The sequence below is a fragment of the Berghia stephanieae genome, chromosome 9 (assembly GCF_034508935.2).
Source record: "Berghia stephanieae isolate SIO BIC M18660-M18661 chromosome 9, UCSD_Bste_1.3, whole genome shotgun sequence".
NCBI lineage: Eukaryota > Metazoa > Mollusca > Gastropoda > Nudibranchia > Aeolidiidae > Berghia > Berghia stephanieae.
The window spans coordinates 3588882-3614738 of NC_088368.1; the positions used below are offsets into that span (position 1 = coordinate 3588882).

General features: G+C 35.5%; 1 protein-coding gene across 1 annotated transcript; it reads right to left on the reverse strand.

Moving 5' to 3' along the window:
- Positions 1 to 848: 848 nt before the first annotated feature.
- LOC144979518 (xaa-Pro dipeptidase-like) lies at positions 849 to 25766 on the reverse strand. The gene is made up of 15 exons (XM_078926216.1): positions 25608 to 25766; positions 23496 to 23679; positions 21265 to 21392; positions 19544 to 19607; positions 18231 to 18278; positions 16836 to 16897; positions 15312 to 15356; positions 14442 to 14517; positions 13824 to 13870; positions 12548 to 12616; positions 6247 to 6324; positions 5030 to 5178; positions 3326 to 3510; positions 2657 to 2848; positions 849 to 1683 (listed from the first exon to the last, which is right to left on the reverse strand). Exons 1-15 carry the CDS (start codon positions 25625 to 25627, stop codon positions 1531 to 1533), a joined length of 1500 nt encoding a protein of 499 aa, XP_078782342.1. The 5' UTR covers positions 25628 to 25766; the 3' UTR covers positions 849 to 1530.
- Positions 25767 to 25857: the final 91 nt, after the last annotated feature.

A 25857-nucleotide genomic window follows, 5' to 3' on the forward strand; every position in this document is an offset into this window, starting at 1 on the left:
ATATAATAAAGACAGGCAATAAATAATAGATTTTATAGTCTTTGGTTTCAACAAATATCACATAAATAACCAGAATAATAAAATTAAATAATAAAAACCATAGAAATAAGATTGTTCATATTAGGTATAAATAAAGATGAAAAACCCATGCAGCAATCACTGCTAACCAACTTTAACATAGTTTTTTTCTCTCCATATCTCCTTCCCATACCAATAATATAGTAGAATTATTAAAATCATAAAAATCGAGACAAAAGCGACAAATCCATCTGCCAAACATTTGGAAATTAAAGTTGTTGAGCTCAGAATAATAAAATATGTGCCTTCCCCCTCCCCCCTCCCACCCCAAACCACCACACAAAAAAGTCAATGCTGTAATTTATGGCAGGTGAACAATGCACTGAAAATGTGAGCAAAAATTGTAAATAGATGGCTGATTGACTGGGACAACAGTTTTATATATATATATATTATATATATATTATATATATATATTTATATTTATAAGGCTGAGCCCAAAAGGTAGCTTTCGATAACGACACAGATACCCCAATATTTGGCGAAAAAAAAACTGATGGTAAAATACTTGTTTTCAATTTCTATCAATCGAATACTTAAAAAGTAAACAATATCCAAAAACTGGCGATCCAGCACTGATAAGAATAGCAGAATCAGTTTCTAAAAGGATTTTAAAAAAAACTTTGAATAAAGTTGATACTTTGTCTATACTTTTCCAACACTTTGAAAAACGATTACAAACTGTAAGTGCCGTTGTTTTAAAAAACACAGAATATGAAATGTTAACCAAATAGCACTTACTGTGCTCTTTAATAAAACGGCTTTGTTAGTTTTGATACCAGATTATCAGTCTTTTATTTCTTATTATTTATCATATAGTTCTCTCAAGTTCAATGAAAAGGAAATGATGAACTCGAGATCAGGGCTGCCAACCTCGACAGAAGAAAAAGTGTAAGACTACCTGTCAAAGAGTAAGATTTGGAGAAAAAGTGTACAATTTGAAAATGGAACCCTTTAGTCATCTCACTCTATGCCGTTGGATGTCAATAATTCTTCCATCAATTTTGTGTGGTGAAAAAATTTCATGGACTTCGGGGAAACTTGAAAATAAATTATAAAGCAATGCAAATAAAAACCTTAAATATATCAAACAATAAATAGAAATAATACATATTGTAGGAATAATGGAGAATGCCAAGAAAGCTAATGAGAAACTAAATTAAAACTACAATATATTAAAATGTTAATATTTGAATTACATGAAAAAAAAGCACAATCTTAGACAAAAAGCATTCAATCTTACAAAAAGGAAAAAAGCATACAAATATGCGGTTTTTGGCGTACAGTTGGCAGCCCTGCGAGAGAGTTAATCCAGAGAAACAGATAAAAACAATCCTTTACTTTAGTTTTTTATTCCAAATAACTTATAATGGGGGTATTTTTGTGGCGAATGCTAAAAACACTACCTTTCGGAACAAACTCTTACGATGAACGCATCCACCAAAAGTGACATCACTGGCTATTGCTGGGTTTGTCCTGTGGCAATGGCTTGTGGTTTTGCCTCCCCTCTGCCATCACTCGCTCTATCTCCTCCACCGTCCGTGGCACACAGGTCAACAGTTCCATTCCGTCTTCGGTCACCACAATGTCATCTTCAATGCGTACCTGGGTTTCAAGAATGATTAGATAAATTTTAGTAGAATAACAACAACAACAACAACAACTACGACATAATCATAATAATAACCATAACAATAATATCAATAACAATAATAATAATAATACAATAATAATAATAATAATAATAATAATAATAATAATATAATAATAATAATAATAATAATAATAATAATAATAATAATAATAATAATAATAATAATAATAATAATGATAATAATAATAATAATAATAATAATAATAATAATAATAACAATAATAATAATAATAATAATAATAATAATAATAATAATAGTGATAATAATAATAATAATAATAATAATAATAATAATAATAATAATAATAATAATAATAATAATAATAATAATAGTGATAATAATAATAGTGATAATAATAATAATAATAATAATAATAATAATAATAATAATAATAATAATAATAATAATAATAATATAATAATAATAATAATAATAATAACAATAATGGTAATAAGTTGCAAACATCCCTTATTTACACATTTATCTTTAAAAAATAAAGGGAAATTTTCCAAAACATCTGTGTAAATTAAAAGACAATGATCACAATACAATCCTGTCCAGCAACACTGCAATTTGTTATCATTTCCATAATCCATGTCAAAGTGATAACAAGCTGCTACAAGCTGTGGACTGTCAAGACTGATAAACAAAAATAATTAGAACAGCTTCAAAAAAAGAATGAAATACGAAACACAGAACTCATCAAGCTCAAAACCCTTCTTCAGCTAACAAAAAAAAATACAGATCGACATCAGAGGTTGTTCTGGATTTTTAAACAACATATTTATGTTTTCATTGTTTTATTTTTTTTGTTGAAGAAGGGTTTTGAGACTGAAACATTACGGTATTTGGTATTTTGTTCTCTTTCTTTGCAGCTGTTATATTAATTTCTGTCTATTCCAGATCAATGCATGCTAACTGACCCCTCCGAATCCTCTGAATCTAGCAATGGCCTCCTCCACCAGGAACTGTCTCTGGTTTTCATCATTGAGAGCCGAATCCAACAAATGGTCAATGAAGTAACAGCCTGGCTCTATAGTCATGACCATCCTGGCTTGAAGAGTACGGGCAGTTCTCAGGGAACGCACGCCGGGCTCGTTGACTCGACTTGTCCCCTGGTTAGAATAGTAAAAAATAAGAAGAGTAAATAAATGTAATTCGAATAAGCAATTCTCAAAGTTACATTTCAACGGACCTGATATATTCAAGAATAATAGAATTTTCTGCTGTTGATTTTTGGGTGGAAAAAAATTAGGATTTTCTCAAAATCAAATTTTTGTGCGGCTATGTGGTCTTGTGGTATGACACTCGCTTTCGGATCGGAAGGTCCTGGGTTCGAGCCTCGCACTCGGCGCATAGTTGAGTCCTTGGAAAAGGCTATTTACTCACTTTCTCTCACCGTACTCAGGTGTAAAATGAGTACCTGGCCGTTAACAGCGTTGTCTTTGTCCGAAACATTGTAATATCGCCTAACAGGCGTCATGTCCCATCCTACATGTTAAGTGTTGCTGTTGACATCTCTTGTAAAGTGTTTTGAGTGTATTTAGTGGATGTTGCATTATATAAAAGCTTAATTTTTAAAAAAACCTTACATGTGGGTATCCTCCAACGTCGTGGGTATCCAGGCCCATGAAGTGGCCTAACCCATGTGGCATGAAGACGGCCCCGAGCCTCACTTTCATCATCTCCTCGATGTCCCCTTTGAGCATTCCAAACCTGACCAGGTGCTCCAGAAGGACCCGTTCAGCTGCGTAGTGCATGTCAACCCAACACACACCTAAGGAGGAAAACGTATTGACACAGTTGTTTTATTTTTCAAAAGGGTTTTACGACGCTTAGGTCATTTCAGTGCCAGTAAAAAAGAAAATGGGAGAGTGAAAAAAATTCTAGATATAGATAGTATGCCCTTGGCTAAGAAGCTCATAACATTGCCATCCGGATGTATAACGGACCAACACACAAAACTGTGTGTATCCATGAACGTTTATAGTCAGGTTAATACAGTTCAGTGAGCATTACTCATAAACGCGGATGGCAAAAAACAATAACAAAGACCTGAGTGACGTCATCTTCGAACTATCTATACAATTAAAATCACAAGAGAAAAGTAAGACAAATGAGAATTGGTTCAAATAGGGAACAGATGTAGATTCCAAGAGGACAATATCAATGTACTTATGGAGAGAAAGATAAAGGGAGTAAATGTGACTCATATATAAGGGAACAACAGAAAACAAATGACTTTTCAGCCTTTGACCTTTTTCAACTAAACACGAAATATATATATATTAGATTGTGATAATAGTTGACACATTATAGGTAAAAATATCAATGTATTTAATTTGAGATCACCTAAAAGTCTCATCAGCACAGGATCCGACTAAAAGGAACACACTGAAATGCTTGCATTATACATTCAAAACAACATCAGAGAGATGATTTACAATGAAAAAAAATATCATCTCCCAAAACCAATACTATACAATTGACTGTTTCCCTCCCAGCCAAGGACCCCACCCAGGGAAAGGACAAAACCAAGTAATCTCATTGCAAGACAAAGACAGAAAGCAAAATGGAAAACGGATATAGGGGTGTAGAAGACACAGTAAGTTCTTTCCTGCCCACTATGGGAGGTCAAGAAACCCTTCTGGTTGAGACAGTTGTGGAACACAACATTATTGAACTTGAATACTTAAGGGCAGCGTAGCTAAGCGGTACAGTCTTTGCTTCGCATCCGAAAGGTACCGAGTTCGAATACCCTCTGCATTGTATGGTCTTGAGCAATTCACCTCGCCCTAGCTTAGTTTGTGGTGCTGCTCTGCGGCTGATGCCTGGGTTATTCCAGTCTTCCCTTGGAAAGAACCTTAAGACAAATTTCCCCTAGGGGATGAATAAAGCGAATTTTATATATTTTTACTGATTTATTATTGTTGGTTGGAGATGAACGTAGCTGGTGACCCCTCTGCCCACACAGTGATGATAAGGTAGCTGGTTCTCTAAGATCTGGCAGAAAGTACTGGCATCATTTCCTAATTTTTTGTCATTTATTATTACCCAATTCATGTGTTTATGAAAATCACCGACAAATGATTATAAACTTGCATAAGTGTGCAGATATATTAATCGAATCATTCATTTATTTTTGTTTCCTTTATTTATTGATGATGATGATGATGAAGATGATGATGATGATGATGATGAAGATGATGATGATGTTAAATGAGGATTATGATACTGATGATGATGAGTATAATAATGATAATGATGATAACGACGACAACAACAATGATGATTACCAGGCCTAACAAGAGCCCTGACAGCCCTGTTCGCTGCGAGAACAGCATTGTAAATGACCTTCTGGTCCTCTGTGAATTTGCCATTGGCAGGGAATGAACATGTAATGTCTGACGTGTAACAGTAATACTCTCCTCCCATGTCAAATAAACTGAAGACGAGAATAAAAAATGAACAAAAGAGTGTTAGTTTTGTTTATTTCTCGCGTGTAACAGTAATATGTACTCTCCTCCCATGTCAAATAAACTGAAGATGAGAATAAAAAATGAACAAAAGTAAAATGAAACCGCAACAGGTTTTATGCACGACAAAGCACCACTGAAGGAGCTTAAATTACACAGGGCTTTTTCATTACAAACTATTCATTGAAGGCAGGGGTGTGATCATCAGTCAGTCCTGACACAAATCTAATCAAGACCATGAGGGACACAATGAAGAAAAAAAATATGTCGTCACGTTTCTCATCACAAAGAAGTTGATTGATACTACCAGCTTCTTTAAGATATCTGGGGTAATCTTACTGCAGAGATTAAGTTAAACTAGGGCACACAAAGTATCCATAAAGTTGTGTAAATTTGAAAACTTAATCTTTTGGTGTCACTTCTTAAACTTTTGAAACCATTTTGTTTGTTTTAAAAGGTTTTACGGCGCTTGCAACACGTTTAGGTCATATCAGCGATAGTAAAAAGGAAGAAAATGGGATAATAAAAAGTTCTAGAATTACAATTAAAGCACCCAAGAAAATAGGGGGATTGTAAGTGCCTCTCTCCCTGCCCACTATGGATACAGGGGGATAGAAGACACAGTAAGTATCTCTCTCCCTGCCCACTATGGATATAGGGGGATAGAAGACACAGCAAGTGCCTCTCTCCCTGCCCACTATGGGACTGATATCCTTTTATACAGGGCATTGAGATAATCTTACTTATGTAGGTACATTCGATTGAGAAGTGAATGAGCTTTCTTTGTATGTACAGCATATGATAATAATTATTTTGTAGCCAATAAGAGTTATCCATCTTTGGTGGCCATGACCCACAAGGTGGAGCCACTGTTTCTTGGTTTCATTGAGTAAAATTGATCAGACATTCAAAAAATATGGAGAGTTATCCATCTTTGGTGACCTTAACCCACAAGAATAGTATGAGGGTTCAAACAAGTAAGAACTTAATTTTGCAAATTCCTAGAAATTATAAAAATAAAAAGAATGATGACTTACCAAATGTCTCCATCATTGATCAGCTTGCTATTGGGGGCACCGGCGTGACCGTAATGTAAAACAGCACTGTGGACTCCACTGACAGAAAGAGAATTTAAAATGAATTTAGACTTAAAATGACAAGAAAAACTTTGTATATTTCAATATCCTCTAAGCATGCTCAGAGCACTTTACAAGGGGTCCCCAGCCAACAGTAACACTAAAACATGTTGGATGAGACATGATGCCTATTAGGCGATATTACAATTTTTGCGGACAGAAACAATGCTGGCAACGGCCATGTACTCATTTTACACTTGAGTACAGTGAGAGAAAGTGAGCAAAGAGCCTTTTCCAAGGACTCAACTATGCACCGCTCAGAGCGGGTCTCAAACCCCGGGCCTTCCAATCCGAAGGTGATTGTCTTACCACTAGCCCACACATAGTCACACAATAATATTGCATTCAGACAGCTGGTCACAATTACTAATTTAAAACCAAACATAAAAATATAAAAATAAAGACATGAAACAACAAAATTTTAAAAAGTGTATTCCCATGATGGTTGATACATGACTGGTCCTATCGGCCAATGGAACACACATGACTGGTCCTATCGGCCAATGGAACACACATGACTGGTCCTATCGGCCAATGGAACACACATGACTGGTCCTATCGGCCAATGGAACACACATGACTGGTCCTATCGGCCAATGGAACACACATGTCTGGTCCTATCGGCCAATGGAACACACATGACTGGTCCTATCGGCCAATGGAACACACATGACTGGTCCTATCGGCCAATGGAACACACATGACTGGTCCTATCGGCCAATGGAACACACATGTCTGGTCCTATCGGCCAATGGAACACACATGTCTGGTCCTATCGGCCAATGGAACACACATGACTGGTCCTATCGGCCAATGGAACACACATGACTGGTCCTATCGGCCAATGGAACACACATTACTGGTCCTATCGGCCAATGGAACACACATGACTGGTCTATCGGCAATGGAACAACATGTCTGGTCCTATCGGACAATGGAACACACACGACTGGTCCTATCGGCCAATGGAACACACATGACTGGTCCTATCGGCTAATGGAACACACATGACTGGTCCTATCGGCTAATGGAACACACATGACTGGTCCTATCGGCCAATGGAACACACATGACTGGTCCTATCGGCCAATGGAACACACATGTCTGGTCCTATCGGCCAATGGAACACACATGTCTGGTCCTATCGGCCAATGGAACACACATGTCTGGTCCTATCGGCCAATGGAACACACATTACTGGTCCTATCGGCCAATGGAACACACATGACTGGTCCTATCGGCCAATGGAACACACATGTCTGGTCCTATCGGCCAATGGAACACACATGACTGGTCCTATCGGACAATGGAACACACACGACTGGTCCTATCGGCCAATGGAACACACATGACTGGTCCTATCGGCCAATGGAACACACATGACTGGTCCTATCGGCCCATAGAACACACATGACTGGTCCTATCGGCCCATAGAACACACACATATTGGTATTAACATCAAGAAAACTGGAGGGTAAATGCGAGTCACATGATTCCATTCAAACAACTGTTCATAATATTATATTCGAAATATTCTTTCAATATATGGGAGTCACAATTGCCCTGCATTATATTTTAATACTTATCAACATCATCATCATCAGCAACATTATTGTCATTGTTATGGTGTATTATTATTATTGAGTTATTGCCCTTTGCAATTTACCAATATTTTATTTGCATTAATATTTACATTTATATTCCTATAAATAATGTCACTCTTTTTGTTTTTTTGTTTTTAAGTGTTTTACGGCGCTTGCAACATATTTAGGTTATCTCAGCGCCAGTAACAAGGAAGAAAATGGGATAGTAAAAAGTTCTAGAATTACAATTAAAGCACCCAAGAAAAAGTAAGACAAAGGGGAACTGAGAACAAATAGGGATCAGATGTAGATTCCAAGAGCACACCACCAATGCACTTAGTTTGAGATCACCTACAAGTCTCATCCAGACACAAGCACAAAATCCAACAAAGAGGAACACACTCAAATGCTTACATTATACATTCAAAATAAAAAGAATAATACATAACAGAGAGATGATTTACAAGGAAAAAAATATCATCTCCCAAAACAATAACTATGCATTTGACTGTTTCCCTCCCAGCCAATGACTACCGCCAGGGTCGGGACAAAACCAAGCAATCCCATACCTAGACAAAGACAGAAAGCATGTTGGAAAACAGATATAAGGGGATAGAAGACACGGTATGTACCTCCTTGCCCACTGTGGAGGTAGGGAACCCCACCCAGAATGTCACTCTTTATAAAGTTATAAAAATACATTATATTTGTATCATTATTTAACTACAAAAGTGCATTAACGTTATATTACATACTGTATATTCTGTATATGTATATTTCTATACTGACAAATATTACTATGTCTGTGATATATGATTTGTAGAGTATTTTAGTGACTGGCCACCAACGACCAACTTCCCTGTCAGTCTTTGTATGAACTGCCTTTGGTGCATAACAGTAACAGTATCATCATCAACATCAACATCATCATCATTTTCCTCGTACAAATCATGATCGTCATACCCACCATCATCAGCTTGATAATTATTTGTTTTGTTATTATCTATTCATGTTTGCCTCTCTGCTGTGAAGTAATATTTGGTACTACTTGATTGATGAGTTATATTCAAGAGTCAATTGTGCATGAGTGTTTGTTTTTTTAAAGGGTTTTACAACGATTGCAACACATTTAGGTTATATCAGCGCCAGTAAAAAGGAATCAAATGGGATAGTAAAAAGTTCTAGAATTACAAATTAAGCACCCAAGAAAAAGTAAGACATAGGAGAACTGAGAACAAATAGGGATCAGATGTAGATTCCAAGAGCACACCACCAATGTACTTAGTTTGAGATCACCTATAAGTCTCATCTGGACACAAGCACAAAATCCAACAAAGAGGAATACACTCAAAATGCTTACATTATACATTAAAAATAACAAATAAAATAATACATAACAGAGAGATGGAAAAAATATCATCTCCCAAAGCAATAACTTTGCATTTGACTGTTTACCTCCCAGCTAGGACTCCAGCCAGGGCCACGACAAAATCAAGTAATCTCATTCCAAGACAAAGACAGAAAGCTTGTTGAAAAACAGATATAGGGGGATAGAAGACACAGTAAGAGCCTCCCTGCCCACTATGGGAGGTAAGGAACCCCACCCAGGTACATGTGTGTGGTTGTGTGTGAATGTGTATGCAGCCTTTGTGAGTGTGGGGTGTGACCGTGTATGTCCACTATAGATGCTCAGCGCTTGGCTAAGTAACTCACAACAACGACATCCAGATGTATAAAGGACCAATACACAAAACTATGTGTAACCTTGAACGTTTATAATCTGGTTAATAGTTTCATGAGAATTACTCATAAGCATGGATGGCAAAAAATATTAACAAAAACCTGAGTGACGTCGTTCTATCTATACTATAATTGCATTTTATAATAACACCAATGTGAACCAAAATGAATTTCCATTTATTAGGAAATAAAGTTTTATTATTATTATTATTATTATTATTATTATTATTATTATTATTATCATCATCATTATTACTTTTTGGTATCACATAGATATCATTAACATATTGTGAAGCGCTAAACACGAATGGTGCACAGCTTTTTTTCAGTTAAAAAGTGAAGTGATAATTATAACAAGGTTCATTGGCCATTTTAAAAAGATATTTATAGAACAATTCATGAACTTAAAAATAGGACGTGAGCAGAGCCTTTGCAAAAATGTTCCCTGGCAGATTGTGAGATTGTGGAGTGCGACATCGACAAGCAAAATAAATAGAAAATAAAAATTATCGTAGCACACGATTAGCTAATCTTTAAAAAATAAACTTTTTAGAAACATGCATGAGAACTTGGCCTAGAGAGAGCCACATCAGCCAGTGAATATTTGTGTCAGTGCATGACATCATCAGTCAGAAGGTGACTTGCTCAAGGCCACAAAGCGCAGCGACATTTAATCGAACTCTGTACTTTTCGGGTATGAAGCAAAGACTGTACCATGGAGCCACACTGCCCTCTGAACAGTTTATCAATTGGCTGCTATTCATTATCATTTAAATTCACACAAAAGATTTTTTTTTGAAGAAAGGCTGTAGATTTTAATTTTAATTTGATTATTTAGAATACCATGTTACAGGACAACATCAAAAGCAAGTGCTCCTTCCACAACTATTGTGATTGGAACAAATCATGCACTGGTGAATTTAGACAATATCCAAACATGTGTACGTGGATGATATCAAGCTGGTTAATGGTTATAATAATAGTAATAATAATAATGATAATAATAATAATGATACTAATAATAATAATAATAATAATGATATAATAATAATAATAATAATAATAATAATAATAATAATATAATGATAATGATAATAATAATAATAATAATGATGATAATAATAATAATAATAATAATAATAATAATAATAATAATAATAATAATATATAATAATAATAATAATAATAATAATAATAGTAATAATAATAATAATAATAATAATAATAATAATAATAATAATAATTATAATAATAATAAATTATGCTTATATAGCGCACATTCTCATTGGAGGGCTCTATGAGCCCGAGTTTTCTATTTTCTATAAAAAGAGACAGACATACTTTATGTATTTGAACATCCACACTGAGAGTTTGATCAAAATAAAAATGGTCATTTCAGTCTGAGATGTACGATGAACTGAAGCTGCCATCTCACAACAAAATGTAACGTCTTACATGTTAAGTATTGCTGTTGGCTAGGAACCCCTTGAAAAGCACTTTGAGCACATTTAGTGGATATTGTGTTTTTCCTTAAGCCACTGATTCAAAACTGTTTTATGTTAGGCAGGAACTCATTTTACACCTGAGTACAATGAGAGAATGTGAGTAAAGAGCCTTTTCCAAGGACTCCTATGCGCTGAGAGAAGCTTGAACCCAGGACTTTCCGATTCGAAAGTGAGTGTCATACCACAAGACCACATAGCTGCACAACCTACATTTGTCTTATTGGAATATTGTTTTATATCACTGTAAAGTGTTTAGAGCCTGTGTCAATGGGTTAAATTTCTATATAAATGCCATTAATTAATTAATTAATTTGAAAACACTTTCAGTTTGCCAAAATGAGCTATTCATTTATAACATTCCTTATATTGTTTTATGCACTACCCCCGACATGCAATGTTGTCATCACCACCTCATATCCCAATTAGCTGTTACGACAACATAGCGGCCAACTATTCAAAGATAAAACATGACACCCTCACGCACAATTCGGTCATAACCCAAAACAACAGAATGTTTGGACTATTATATAATATCGATGGCCCGTTGATCAAAGCTCTGAAGCAGCCTCTTTGCGATTCTATACTTCAGAGGTTTGATCAACGGGCCATCGATATAATCTAAATTCAGAGCTTTTTTCTGTTACAAGTTTTAATTTGCCAGTCAACAAAGGTCAAACCACGGCACATGCTAGGGTCATTTCCATAAATATAAAAAAAAATTTTCTCATCCAGATTGCTAAATCTAGACAGTCCCAATTTTATCATAACAATTGGCCGCTTTGTATTACAATGAATGACGTCATCAGTCGGATGGTGAAAAGGTTTGAACTGAGATATTGCCATGTTTAGTTAGAAGGTCAATTTTAATCCAAAATCAATTCTTGTAATAAATGATTAAATCAACCCTTTTTGTACATCTTTGGGAAATATCAAAGCTTAATTTCACTTCTAAATATGTTTTCTTTACAGCTAATCAAGTTGAAAAAGTATGAAATTTGAGAAAAGTTGCTGGATACCTTTGCCATACACCTGACCATAACTTCATAAAAAAATCACCTGATTTACTTCAAATAAAGGTACAAATGCTCTGGGGAGCATATTCCTTCAGAAAATGCAAATATTAAATACAAATTAAAAATGTTCACCTTCCGACTGATCATGTCATGCACTGACACATATGATAATAAAAGAAAGTGTGAGGATTGAGACGGATGAGTTACCTTCCACATACCGGATGGTAGTTAAGTTTTCTCATTCCTCCATTGTAATAGCAGTAATGGTGGAAAATGCTGCAAAGGAACGATACGAGTACAATCCAACATTAGAATTTCATAACAATGAATGACATAACAAAAATATAGTGGAAGACTTTACCTGCCACAGATGCAGTGATAGGAAAGCATCCTTAATCCTCCAACGTATCGACAGTGGTGATGGAAAATACTGGAAAATAAAGATTATATTTTCAACCAAATTCAGTCGTATCTTAGAAAGCTAAGAATATTGAATAATAATAGTGAAGTGTTAGAGCATTTGCCTCACAACCAAAGAGACCAATGTTGACCCTTTGTGTTGTCAACGTTTTCTCTGACCAGACCACAATCCTTGTGGTATGGTACTCTCCCTCAGACTGGAAGGTCCATTGTTCAATACCTGCTCTGAGTAGCACTAAACTATAAAATCCATTCATTTAACTGTTTCCCTTCCAGCCAAGGACTGAGACGAGGGCCAGGACAAATCCAAGAAATCTCACCTTAACACTCTCCTTACCAGCTATTTTTAGAATTTCTCCCGAAAATTCACACCCAACCAGTGCAAAAATAGACTTTTCTTACTCAAACAAAAAAGTAACAAGTGAGCTCTACCACAAAATGCTTAGTATTTATAGCTGTAATCAAATCATTTCTTTAAATTTTGTGATGTACAAGAGAAATTAGAATGAGAAAATTGTCGGTTACATCGTAACGAATGTGACGATTTTCCTGTGGGTGGTAAGGAGAGGGTTAAAGACAAAGACGGGTAGCAACCTGGAAAAAGATAAGGTCTTAGAAGACATAGCAAGTGACCTCGGCTCTCTGTCCACTATGGGGTGATATTTTTTGTTGTTAAGGATTTTACGACACATTTAGGTCATTTCAGCGCCAGTAAAAAGGAAAAATTTGGATAGTCAAAAAAGTTATTGATTTACAAACGAGAAAAATTATGACAAAGGGGAAGGGCTTAAATAGGGAACAGATGTAGATTCCAAGAGCATACTGTCTTAGCTTAAGATCACCTAAATGTCTCATCCAGGTCCCCACTAAGAGGAATACACTTAAATGTTTACAAACCACTATATATTAATAACAGAAAAATGTAACAATTCACAACAGAGAGATGATTTACAAGGAAAAAACTATAACAATACATTTGACTTTTTCCCTCCCAGTCAAGGACTCCAGCCATGGCTAGGAAAAAAACAAAGTAATCCCATTCCACGACTAAAACAGAAAGCAACTCAGAAAACAGATACAAGGGGATAGAAGACACAGCGTGACCTCCTGCCCTCCATGGGAGGTCAAAGACCCCAACCAGTATGGGAGGGCAAAAGACCCCAACCAGTATGGGAGAGCAAAAGACCCCCATCCAGAGAGAAATGCTTATTGTTCACCTTTCGGCTTGATATTCATACATCCCTGGGCGGACATTCTTCATCACCTGGGCAGAGAATAAAATAAAATTAATAAAACAAAAGTAAAAACAAAGGAAATCATTTTTTTTTAATTCAATATAAAAACATGGTTAAACATTAAAATTAAAGTCAGTCTGATTTCATCATGAAAAGTCTTCATAGTTGGAATAGTATATCAAAGATAATGTTCTGTTTGGTTGTTTTTACAAGTTTTAAATTGTGCGGCTATGTGGTCTGACACTCGCTTTCAGATCGGAAGGTCCTGGGTTTAAGCCTCGCTTGGCGCATAGTGAGTCCCTGGAAAAGGCTCTTTACTCACATTCTCTCTCCATACTCAGGTGTAAAATGAGTACCTGGCCGTTAACAGCATTGAATCTGTCAGAAAAAAAAAGTTGTAATATCACCTTACAAGTGTCATGTCTTGTTCTTCATGTTACGTGTTGCTGTTTGTCAGGGATCCTTTGTGAAGCGCTTTGAGCACGTTTAGTGGATAATGCGCCGTATAAAAGATCACTTTAACATTCAGTGCCAGTGTAAAGGATATTCAGAAAATTTTTGCCAATATTTGGTTGACGTCAATTGTGAACGGTCTCTTACCTCTATGTGTGCATCACTGCTGATCTTGTTGGTGTATCGAAGGACCTCAATCTCACGGTCAGATTTAAACACACGGCTGAAATACACACAGAGTGATAATATCAGATTACTGAACTCTTGCACTTGGAACGGCAATGCAAAACAAATTTTCAATAATGCCCGACCTTGGGAGCCAGCATTATAGAACAGATTCCTTTCCCCAGCGCCATGTAGATTCCAAGAGCATACCACCAATGTACTTAGTTTGAGATCACCTATGTCTCATCCGGACACAAGCACAAAATCCAACAAAGAGGAATACACTCAAATTCTTACATTATATATTCAAAATAACAAATAAAATAATACATAACAGAGATGATTTACAAGGAAAAAAATATCATCTCCCAAAACAATAACTATAGATTTGACTGTTTCCCTCCCAGCTCGGCCTCTGGCCAGGACAAAACCAAGTAATCTCATTCCAAGACAAAGACAGAAAGCATGCTGGAAAACAGATGTAAGGGGATAGAAGACACAGTATGTACCTCCCTGCTCACTATGGGAGGTCAGGAACCCCACCCAGTATGCTCAACTTCATTATAAGACAAGACAAATTATCCATTAAGCCACAGACAACACACCAACCCTTACACGACATGACGCCTGCTAGGCAATATTACCATTTTTTTTCTGACAGAGACAACGCTGTTAACAGCCAGGTACTCATTTTACATCTGAGAACAATGACAGAATGTGTGTAAAGAGCCTTCTCCAAGGACTCAACTATGCGCTGAGCGTGGCTCAAACCCAGGACCTTTCGATCCAAATGCGAGTGTCATACCACAAGACCACAGTATGTTCTTTTCCCTTCTACACTGCCATACATACCATTCACATATTTCAGGATGCAGCAGTTCATTGTCGACCTTGAACCTGAAGATAGATAGCAAATATTTCATTAATAATGAAGAGATAAAATTGAAAGTATCAAGAATACTGGGTTATCCCATGATTAAAATAATAATAATAATAATAATAGTAATAATAATAATAATAATAATAATAATAAAATAATAATAATAATAATAATAATAATAATAATAATAATAATTTTAAAAAAAAAAATATGATGATGATGATTCATCATTAGTCCTCCAGAGGAATGGTCACACAATTCCAAGGAGTTTTGAACCTGAAGAGTGGAAGGTGTGACGGCACGACTTCTGCTTCCCATTCAAAATGGCCTCCAAATAACTTTTTGAAAACCATTTTCATATAATGTGGGCTTACCAGTCCTTAAAACTGACAAAATTAACACACGAAAAAAAAAAAGCAAAAAGAAAACGCATCAGAAAAACATTGATTTGGAAAATCTTATCAGTATACGTTATCTACAATAAATAAAGACGTAAGGGTACTTGGGTTATCTCAATAAATACTCTTGTGATAATAAAATCAACAATCAAACGTGCGGCCCTAAACCGGAGTTAATTCCTTTTTAATATTATACAGCCTTTTTAAATGTTGTAGTCAGCAAATTAAAAGGACTATCAACTATGTCATGGTCATTTAAATGTTGAACATTGAGTTGGAGTTAATCTGTTTTACTGTTTTATTCATATCTATATTTCGAGTTGCTATGTGGTCTAGTGGTACGATACTTTCTTTGGATCGGAAGGTCCTGGGTTTGAGTCCTGCTCTGAGTGGCACATAGCTGAGTCCTTGGAAAAGGCACTAACATTCTCTCACTGTACTCAGATATAAAATGAGTACATGGCCGTTAACAGCATTGTTTTGTCCGAAAAAAAATAATCATTGTAATATAGCCGCACAACTAAAACTTTGTATAACTGAATACCATAGACTCATCTACCATCGTTCTGGAAGAGAATATCTTTGCATTGAATAATCATTGCCTGTAAACAGTCAGGGTCATGTGACCAGAGCAAGATAAGGCACTGTCACAAATGATGTATCTTACACTTACAAGTGTGTCATATCTATTGCCTCAGATAAACGCTGTGCAAGTTTATAATCATTATAAATTACTGAAACAGCAAAATGATAATGGTTTATCGTTATACATGAGACTGACCAAAGTGTCGTGGAGAGAAACATCATTGTAATCGTGTGAAAAATGGCCTCTCAGGACAATATAGCTCTTTTGCTTTTTCATTATTATCATAATTATAATAATAATATAATAATAATTAATAATTATTATCATTATAATATAATAATAATAATAATAATAATAATAATAATAATAATAATAATAATAATAATAATGATAATAATAATAATAATAATAATAATAATAATAATAATTATTATTATTATTATCATGATCATTATCCTTCTTCTTATTAATCATCATTGTCATCATCATTACCACAACCCATGTCAACTCACTCGCTTATTCCTGGGAAAACTGCCTCCTTGCTGTATTTATCACTGTCTGTGTTCAGGCCATGCTGGACGGAAAAAAAATTCAATTTAATAAAAAATAAAACAAACAAAAAACCCCAAAAAAACAAAACAAAACAAAAAAGAAAAAAAAAGAAAGAAAACCTTGTGACCAAAATGGAGAAATAAATAAATAAACAAAAATTATAACTTTGCTTCTTTGAGAAGCACAGATTTAAAAACTACAGAATGTTGTGACAGGCTCTCAATTCCTGGATAATTTGTCAAGATTTAATTTTGACTCACCTCTTAACCCAGAAGTGATTAGGTAGCTGGGTAGTGTTTTGTTTGTTTTTAAGCGTTTTACAGCGCTTGCAACACATATAGGTCATTTCAGCATCAGTAAAAATGAGGAAAATGGGATGGTTAAAAAAATTATAGAATTACAAATCAAGAACCCAAGAAAAAGTAAGACAAAGGGGACTTGGTTCAAATAGGGAACAGATGTAGATTTCTAAGGTCCTCATGACTCAACACCTAAGCTAGCTCATGATCCAATCTGGAGAAACACTTACAAGATATGTTCCAAACAAGAATATAGCTGTCAACAGATAACAGAGATGATTTACAAGGAAAAAAAAATCCACCTCCCAAAACTAAAGCTATACATTTGACTGTTTCCCTCTCAGCCAAGGACTCCAGCAAGGGACAGTACAAATACCAAATGATTCCATTCCAAGACAAAGACAGAAAGCAACTAAATTTAGATTCAGGGGAATAGAAGACACAGCAAGCGACTTTCTGTCCACTATGGGAGGTCAAAAGACACCACTCAGGTAGCTGGGTCTGTTAGATTTGGTGGAAAGTACAATGTGATATACTAAGTCCTATCCAGAGCTTTGTAAGCAATTGCTATTGTATGTTTCATGCTATTTAAACTGGGATAAACTCCATCCAGTTCCATCGTTTTGTTTTACCATAGCCATTGTACAAAGCAATTAGTATGTTTCATCCAAAAATCCTCATTTCAAAGAAAGGATCTGAATGCACGATTTCCACTAATTCACATTTTTAAAAATGAGCTTTTATTTAGGGCAATATCCAGCAAATGAGCTGAGGTATTCATTTTACACCCGGGTACAGTGAGAGATAGTAAATATAGAGCCTTTTACAAGGACTCAGCTATGCAGGGCTTGATTGAACCCAGGTGTAAAATGAGTACCTGGCCGTATAAAGCGTTGTCTCTGTCCAAAAATTTATATTTTTGTCTAAGAAGCGTCATGTCTTGTCTACATACATGTTAAGTGTTTCTGTTGGTCAGGTACCCTTTGTAAAGCGTGGTGAGCACTTTCCGTGGATATTGCGCTATATAAAAGCTCAAGGTTTGTTGTTATGACTCACCAAAGTCAGGAGGAGAGATGGTCTTTTGCTGCCCAGGACTTCTGCAATCTTAAATAAAGGAGGAAAAAAAAATCGACAATGACTAACACTTGTCAGGAGATATCGTAAAGACTCTCGTAAGTAATCGGTGATAGTAAAAGCAATTTTAAAAATATCAATACAGTCCAAGATGGTTATTGGGGAAGCTGCTTAATTGGGACAGCCACTTTATTGGGACAATTCCTTGGGAACGTAATATTTTCTATATATAAAAAGTCATATCCTTTCCAATTCCCAACTGCTTAATTGGGACAACCACTTATGGGTGACCTTGGGAACGTAAATTTTATAATATAAAAATAAAATCATACCTTTCCAATTCCCAACTGCTTAATTGGGACAACCACTTTATTGGGGTGATTCCTTGGGAACGTAATATTTTCTATATATAAAAAGTCATACCCTTTCCAATTCCTAGCCGCTTAATTGGGACAATTTCTCAGCAACCGATAATTTTAAAAAAATAAAAATAAAAATAAAAAAAGAAAGAAAGAAAGAAAGAAATTCCCTTTATTCATCCCTAAGGGGAATTTTTTCTTCAGGATCTATTCCAAGGGAAGACTGGGAAAACCCAAGTGTCAGCTTGGACTGTATTAATATTCAACACATTTTGATGATTTGAAAAACTAAATGCTTTTCAAACTTTCTCACTTATTCTCTTCACAATTTTCATTGCATACACACTAAGTCACCAATTAGAAATGCTTTTTAATACTAGGACACTTAAAAGACACTATCACAGCCTTAGTTAGGTATTAATTTATATATAACTGAACTGAGACGGGTAAAAGGTGTAAAATGCTTTACCCAAGGACACAATACCAGGACCATAACTTTGTCATTCAACCAAGCCCAATATTTCTTGAATTTGTTAATAAACAAGACAAAGCGTATTTATTGTCAGTTTTCTCGTAATTTTACATTTTTCAGACCTCCCTGCTATTACAAAAAAATAGGCAGAATTACGAAATTTTTTAGCTCTATTTTCTAAGTAACTAAAACTTATTGAAGATGAAAGTTGATACCAGACTACATAATTCTAAGGATTTTGAAGTGTTATTTAATCATTGTGAAGGTGGATTGTTGATTTTTAAAGTCAATTATAGCGACTACAATTTTTGACTTTCAAAAATTAAGAATTTTTAGATTTTCAAGTAGGCAGGTCTGTTATTTGACAAAATTGGATATCCACTAATCTGACATTTGACATGCACTAACATTTTCCATCTATCATTACATTTTAGAAGCGAGTGAATAAACGGTAACATTCCTACCTTGTCAGACCAATGGACTTCATCTACAGAATACAAAAACTTGAAGTCGTCTTCGGTCAGTAGTCTAGGGACAAGAAATAAGGGAAGAATAATTGTATTTTTTGAGTAGGAGGATGAGATGGTGAGGAAGATGGAGAATATGAAGAAGGAGGTGGTGAAGAAGAAGAAGAAGAAGAAAGAAGAAGAAGAAGAAGAAGAAGAAGAAAAGAAGAAGAAGAGAAGAAGAAGAAGAAGAAGAAGAAGAAAGAAGAGAAGAAGAAGAAAGAAGAAGAAGAAGAAGAAGAAGAAGAAAGAAGAAGAAGAAGAAGAAGAAGAAGAAGAGAAGAAGAAAGAAGAAGAAGAAGAAGAAAGAAGGACAAGAAGAAGAAGAAGAAGAAGAAGAACAAGAAGGAGAGGAAAAATATTCGATTCTTACACTCTTGCTTTTTGGAATTCCGTCGTGTTTCCAATTGATGCACGAGTTTGCACGTGTAAGGTTAGCACAAAGTTCAAATTCTAAAACACAAGAGTGTAAGACATCTTATATTCTACCCCTCAATAAAATCTGATTTCATTATCACTGAATAAAAGACGTTTTCAAAAGGATACAGCTATTGGTCAGTACTGACCAACAGATGCTGGCACTTATTGGTCAGTATTGAAAAAGAGATGCCACTGCCAATTGATCAGTACTGACAAACATAGGACCTGTTAGCTGGTGCTGACAAAGACCCTTTCGCACTTATTCGCCACTACTAGATTATTCCGTTAATGATAAAATATTTTAAAACCCCAGCAACTTATCCCATGACCATTACTCAAACCTAGACAAATTTGATTTAAGTTTAACACGTTAGATGGCATTGGGACAATGGAATGACTCTTGCTGTTTCATACCACCATAAGATTCTTTTTATTTTATTTTGTCCAATCTATTCATTAGTTTTTTTGTTGTTGTTGGTTTGTTTTTATTTCTTATTTTTGTTTGTTTGCTTGTTTCATTTTTCGTTATTGCTTAAATAAAAACAAAAAGAGGAAAAGATGATAATATATAATATTTCTTGTTACAATTCTTTTATAATATTTTGTCCATTCTATTGATGAGGTTTTAAAAAATTTATTTATTTTATTGTCATACAAAAAATTTGATGGAAAAGAGGAGAAACTTGATATGAATGGATTATTCCATTTTTGTTATTTATCATTTTTTATAAGAATATATTGAAAATAACTAAACACCTGAGCACGGCTTCTTCAATCTTAACACTGATCAAAAGCCACTTTGTTTTTAAAAAATACTTAAATAATACTTTTTTGTTTTAAAAAAAATCTAATTTAGTTAAATTTAATCCTTAATATTCTGACACCACAAATTATTATTGTAAACTTAATATCATTACGCGTTAAAATTTATGGGGAGGGGTATTAAAATAATACTATAATGATCATTGTTATATTCTCTTGTTTAAACAATTTAACGTTTTAATCAGAGCTATTCAAACAAAGTTGACATTGGTTGAACAACAAGTTTAACCTGTATTTAAAAATTTGACCAGAAAACTCGTCCTTCAAATATCAATTGATTTAAACGACCCTCATCTTGGCAAAAACTCTCAAACCTGGGACTTTGCACACTCTTTCTTAAAGTCTCAGATTTTTTTGCCAAGAGTACGGCAGTTAAACGGTTAATATGAACAAATAAAAATAGTAGTGTTAATATTAAAATGGTCAGAGTCACTCACCTTCCCATCCATGTAGCATATGACTGAGGCAGATGTGGAGGAAATAGGATAGCCTTCCCAGTGTCCACTTCAATGGCACCGTAACAATCAGGCTCCTCCACACCAAAACACCATTGAAAGAAGGACTCCTGAGAATGAATAAAAAATCAAATATAAACTGTTATCAAATTGCACTTATCCCACATTCATTCATCAAATTTAGGCATTTATATAGTGCAATATCAACTAAATGTGCTCAAAAAGCATTACAAAAGGTTCCAAACCAACAGCAACACTAACATGCTGGCCGGAAACATGACACCTGCTAGGTGATATTTACCATTTTTTTCCAATAGAGACAACCCTGTTACCAGCCAGTACTCATTTTACATCTGAGTATGGTGAAAGAATGTAAGTAAAGAGCCTTTTCCAAGGACTCAATTATGTGCCACTCAGAGCAGGACCCAGGACCTTCCGATCCGAAGGTAAGTGTCATCCCACTAGACCACATAGCCACACATCGTCAACAATACACACCATGCCCAATGTCTTGTTCATTTGTTCAATATCCCCTGAATGTAAAACAGCATATATGGTAACACATAAAACAGACATACACCAGACCTGCCAACCCATATACCAGAAAAAACAGGGTAAGACATATTTAATGTGTAGTTAGTCGCCACTCAATCATTTTAAAAAATAAGGAAAACCAGGATATTAGAAATCCTATCAGGATTTATTCAATTTAAGAACCCCCCCCCCCCCCTTGTGGAAATTCCAGAGGGGAGTAAATGGGTGTTGTTAGCTCTGCATGCATGCAATTAAATGATAGAAATTTTCAGACAAAGTCAGAGAGAGAGAGAGAGCCCTGCTCTTCACCCATGAAACCTTGAAAATTTGACGTGAAACGTGATAGGATAAGTGGTGCTCTCCATTTGTCATGGTCCAGAATCCAGACTGACTATGAAGAACTGCTTTATCTCTAAGAAGCTAGTATATGGATTATGGTGTGTCTAACATGCGTAGCATGATGGCAATTGATTAGGCCAACTGTGTGACAAGCAATCCTTTACTTTATACACATATATACATGTGTGTAAGTAGGTCATCCAAAATAGCCTGAAATCCAATACATATATAATATTCAAGGATAATTGTGGTCAACTTCTACAATATTGTTTCAAGCATTCTCTCTCATCAGGAAGACACACTTCCTAATGAGAGCGAATGCTCGAAACAATATTGTAGAAGTTGATCATAATTATACCTGAAACATTTCATAAATAGCTCCTTTTATAAAAAAAGTTGAGCACTTTCATGGTTTTTTATAATTTATATATATATATATATAAATATATATCATTTGAGGTTGTTTTGAGATTACAAATTTAACCCTCTTTTTACAAACCATTTTCAGACTTTTTCCAAACTTCACACCCACCTCACACAAAAATAAAATTATTTTAATTCAAACGAAAAGCAACAAGTACGTTCTAGACATAATACTTTTTCCATAATAAGAGCTCTAGAACACAGTGTCAAGTGTTCATAGATATAACAAAACTTTTCTTTAAAGTTTGTGATGTGCAAAAGAAATTGGAATGATAAAATTGTTGGAACTCATTGTGATGAATGTGACTATTTCCCTTCGATTAGTTAGGAGAGGGTTAAAGAACTAATACTAACCATATTATGTTTTTTTTTTTAGTTTTAAAGGATTTTATGCCGATTGTGACACATTAGGTCATCTCAGCACCAGTAAAAAAAGGAAGAAATTGGGATAGCTAGAATTACAAGTAAAGGTACATGAGAAAAAGTAAGATAAAGAAGACTGGTTCAAATAGGGAACAGATGTAGATTCCAATGTGCACACTATAAGTGTATTTACGTTTGATATCATCAAGTCTCATCCAAACACCAGCACAGGATCCCCCTAAAAGAAACACACTCAAATGCTTACAGAATATATCTAAAACATAAAAAATAACTAACAATACATAAAAGAGAGATGATTTACAAGGAAAAAAAATCATCTACAAAAAACTAACACTAAACATTTGACTGTTTCCCTCTCAGCTAAGGAACCCAGCAAGGGCCAGGGCATAATTAATCTCATTCCAAGACAAAGACAGAGAGAGCAACTCAGAAAACAGATATAGGGAGACAGAAAACACAACAAGTGACCTTCTGCTCACCATGGGAGTACCATATTATCATTATAATTCTTAGAAATTTAATCTCAAACTGACCTGTCGGAAAAGAAGTTCATGATCAGAATCATTCCTGGTTTCAGCCACGCCTCCTTGCAGCAAGACAATCGCCCCTGAAGGAAGGTCTTTCAGAGCCTTCAGACGCTGACAGAGTCTTTCTCTGTTTTCCTTGAACAGCTCCATTGGGACTGTCATTGTGTGGTCACCACGCGTGAAAGCAGGTCTGAAATAGATAGATTGAGTAGAGAGATAAACAGAGAGAAGGAGAGAGAGAGAGAGAGAGAGAGAGAGAGAGAGAGAGAGAGAGAGAGAGAGAGAGAGAGAGAGAGAGAGATCTACGAGTCAAAATCAATATATAATGAAAGGAAGTGACTATTCTCATCCTGGGTGAGAATAGAAAATTGATCGAGCTCTCACCCGATGAGAATAGAGGTAGTGGCCCCTTCTCGCTATTCTCACCCCTGTTAACCAACAGGTAGGGTTAGCCTTGCCTATCCGCATTACACATGGTTTCATGCCTTGATATGTGGGTTCTGGGTTCGATATTTAAAATAAATGGTTGTTGATATTGCAAAAAATAATGACAGAGTGGTAAGAAAGAGAGATATACATTGAGACAGAGAGAAAGAAAGAAATAGGGAGAGAGAGAGTGTGTGTGTGTGTGAGAGAGAGAGAGAGAGAGAGAGAGAGAGAGAGAGAGAGATAGAGAGAGAGAGAGAGAAGGGGGGGGGGGGGAAGAGACGAAATAGAGAGATTGACTCCTGTATACAGATTTCCATATCTCAAGCCAACCAGTCAAAATTTTAAATGCACGACATGTATGTTCACCCTCCTTACATCCAGTACCACTAAAAGTAGTCACGAGAGAGATGATGATGATCAGGTGAGAGTAGTGAGGAGGAGAGGGGTGGGGGGGGGGTGCTAAGCTGACCCTACCGGTTGGTTTATACACAGGGGTGAGAATAGCAAGAAGGGACAGCGGCTAGGCTACCATATCTCGTTGTTGATACAGGGGTGAGAATATGAAAAGCAAGAAGGGGCGGCGGCTAGGCTACCCTACCTGGTGGTTGATATAGGCGTCCAGTACCATGAAAAACAGACACGAGAGAGAGAGAGAGAGAGAGAGAGAGAGAGAGAGAGAGAGAGAGAGAGAGAGAGAGAGAGAGAGTTGATGATGATGATCAGGTGAGAGTAGTGAGAAGGTGGGGGGGGGGGGGTTGGTTAAATACACAGGGGTGAGAATAGCGAGAAGGTGTCACTACCTCTATTTTCCCCCAGGATGAGAGGTCGAATGTTTTTCTATTCTCACCCAGGATGAGAATAGAGGCAGGCTGAAGACATCGTAACAAAGGAATAAAACATCATGGCTGCTCCCAATGAAAAGAAACTTTCAGCTTAGCTAGTGAAACACTTAATAATTTAAGGGGGTGAAATCTCCAGAGTTAGGGGAGGATGACATCATCATGACACTGATGACAACAATTTAGTCACTGAAAGAGTTGATGGCGATGGTGACAGTGATGAAGGGGGGGGGGGGGGAATAAAATCATTATCTTCGGTTTGTGCTACAGAGGGGCTCTAACTTTTTATATTTGAATTGAATTAGGTGTGCATGCACTATTGTGATGATAGATAGTGTAACTGTATTTGAAAAAATATGTAATAAATATCTTAAGTCTTGTCTTTCAACAAAGCAATTTTCAGTTTTTTTTTTTAATTTTATTTGCGAAACGTTCCAATCTTAGCCTTAGATTTTTCATCTCTATTTTTACCACAAATTCTCAGAAAAGATTTTCCCTTGAAATGGAAAAAGTAGGTGTAACTTTCTCAGGTCTCAGCCTTTGTGATTGTGCCAAATTATTTTGACCGAGGGAATCTGAAAGAGAACATTCCTTTTATTGGTAAATCCATTCAAAATGGAAGGAAATTCCAGTGACTTTTAAATGGAAATTTAACAAGGACTGGGGCTAATAAGTTGTCGTTACTTTGAAGCACCTCCCGATAACTGACGTCAGCTGACTTTTTTTTGTACTGCTGCATTCTATCTCGATAGCTTAGAGTTAGAGAAAAGTAAAGTAAAAAAGCAACAACAAAATCAAGATGCACTTATTGATATTGATACTGTAATTAATCTAATATATCAAAACTCACTGTGTTTTAACTTGAGCCATCTCTTGTTATTTGAAATGATATCTTCGGCCAAATCTTTCAACAGCGAATGTCCTTTCCTTGTGAAATGGGGCGGAGAAGTGAAGCAAGTGAACAGTTGGAGACAGAGCAACAGCACGTAAAAAAAACATCAAATCTAACTTGATCACGTTACTATCATGTGTTCAAAGAAAAAAAAATATAAAGTGGAAACTGCAAGACTGCAAACATGTACCTAGTTAAATCATTTAAA

What these genes read in the sequence shown, in the direction of transcription:
- LOC144979518 (XM_078926216.1), bottom strand. Translation starts at nt 25,627, where the DNA reads ATGGCTCAAGTTAAAACACA. An exon ending in TATGCTACATGGATGGGAAG is followed by an intron (nt 19,608 to 21,264) that starts GTGAGTGACTCT and finishes TCTTGTCCCTAG; the next exon opens with ACTACTGACCGAAGACGACT. An exon ending in GCAGTGATGCACACATAGAG is followed by an intron (nt 13,871 to 14,441) that starts GTAAGAGACCGT and finishes TTCTCTGCCCAG; the next exon opens with GTGATGAAGAATGTCCGCCC.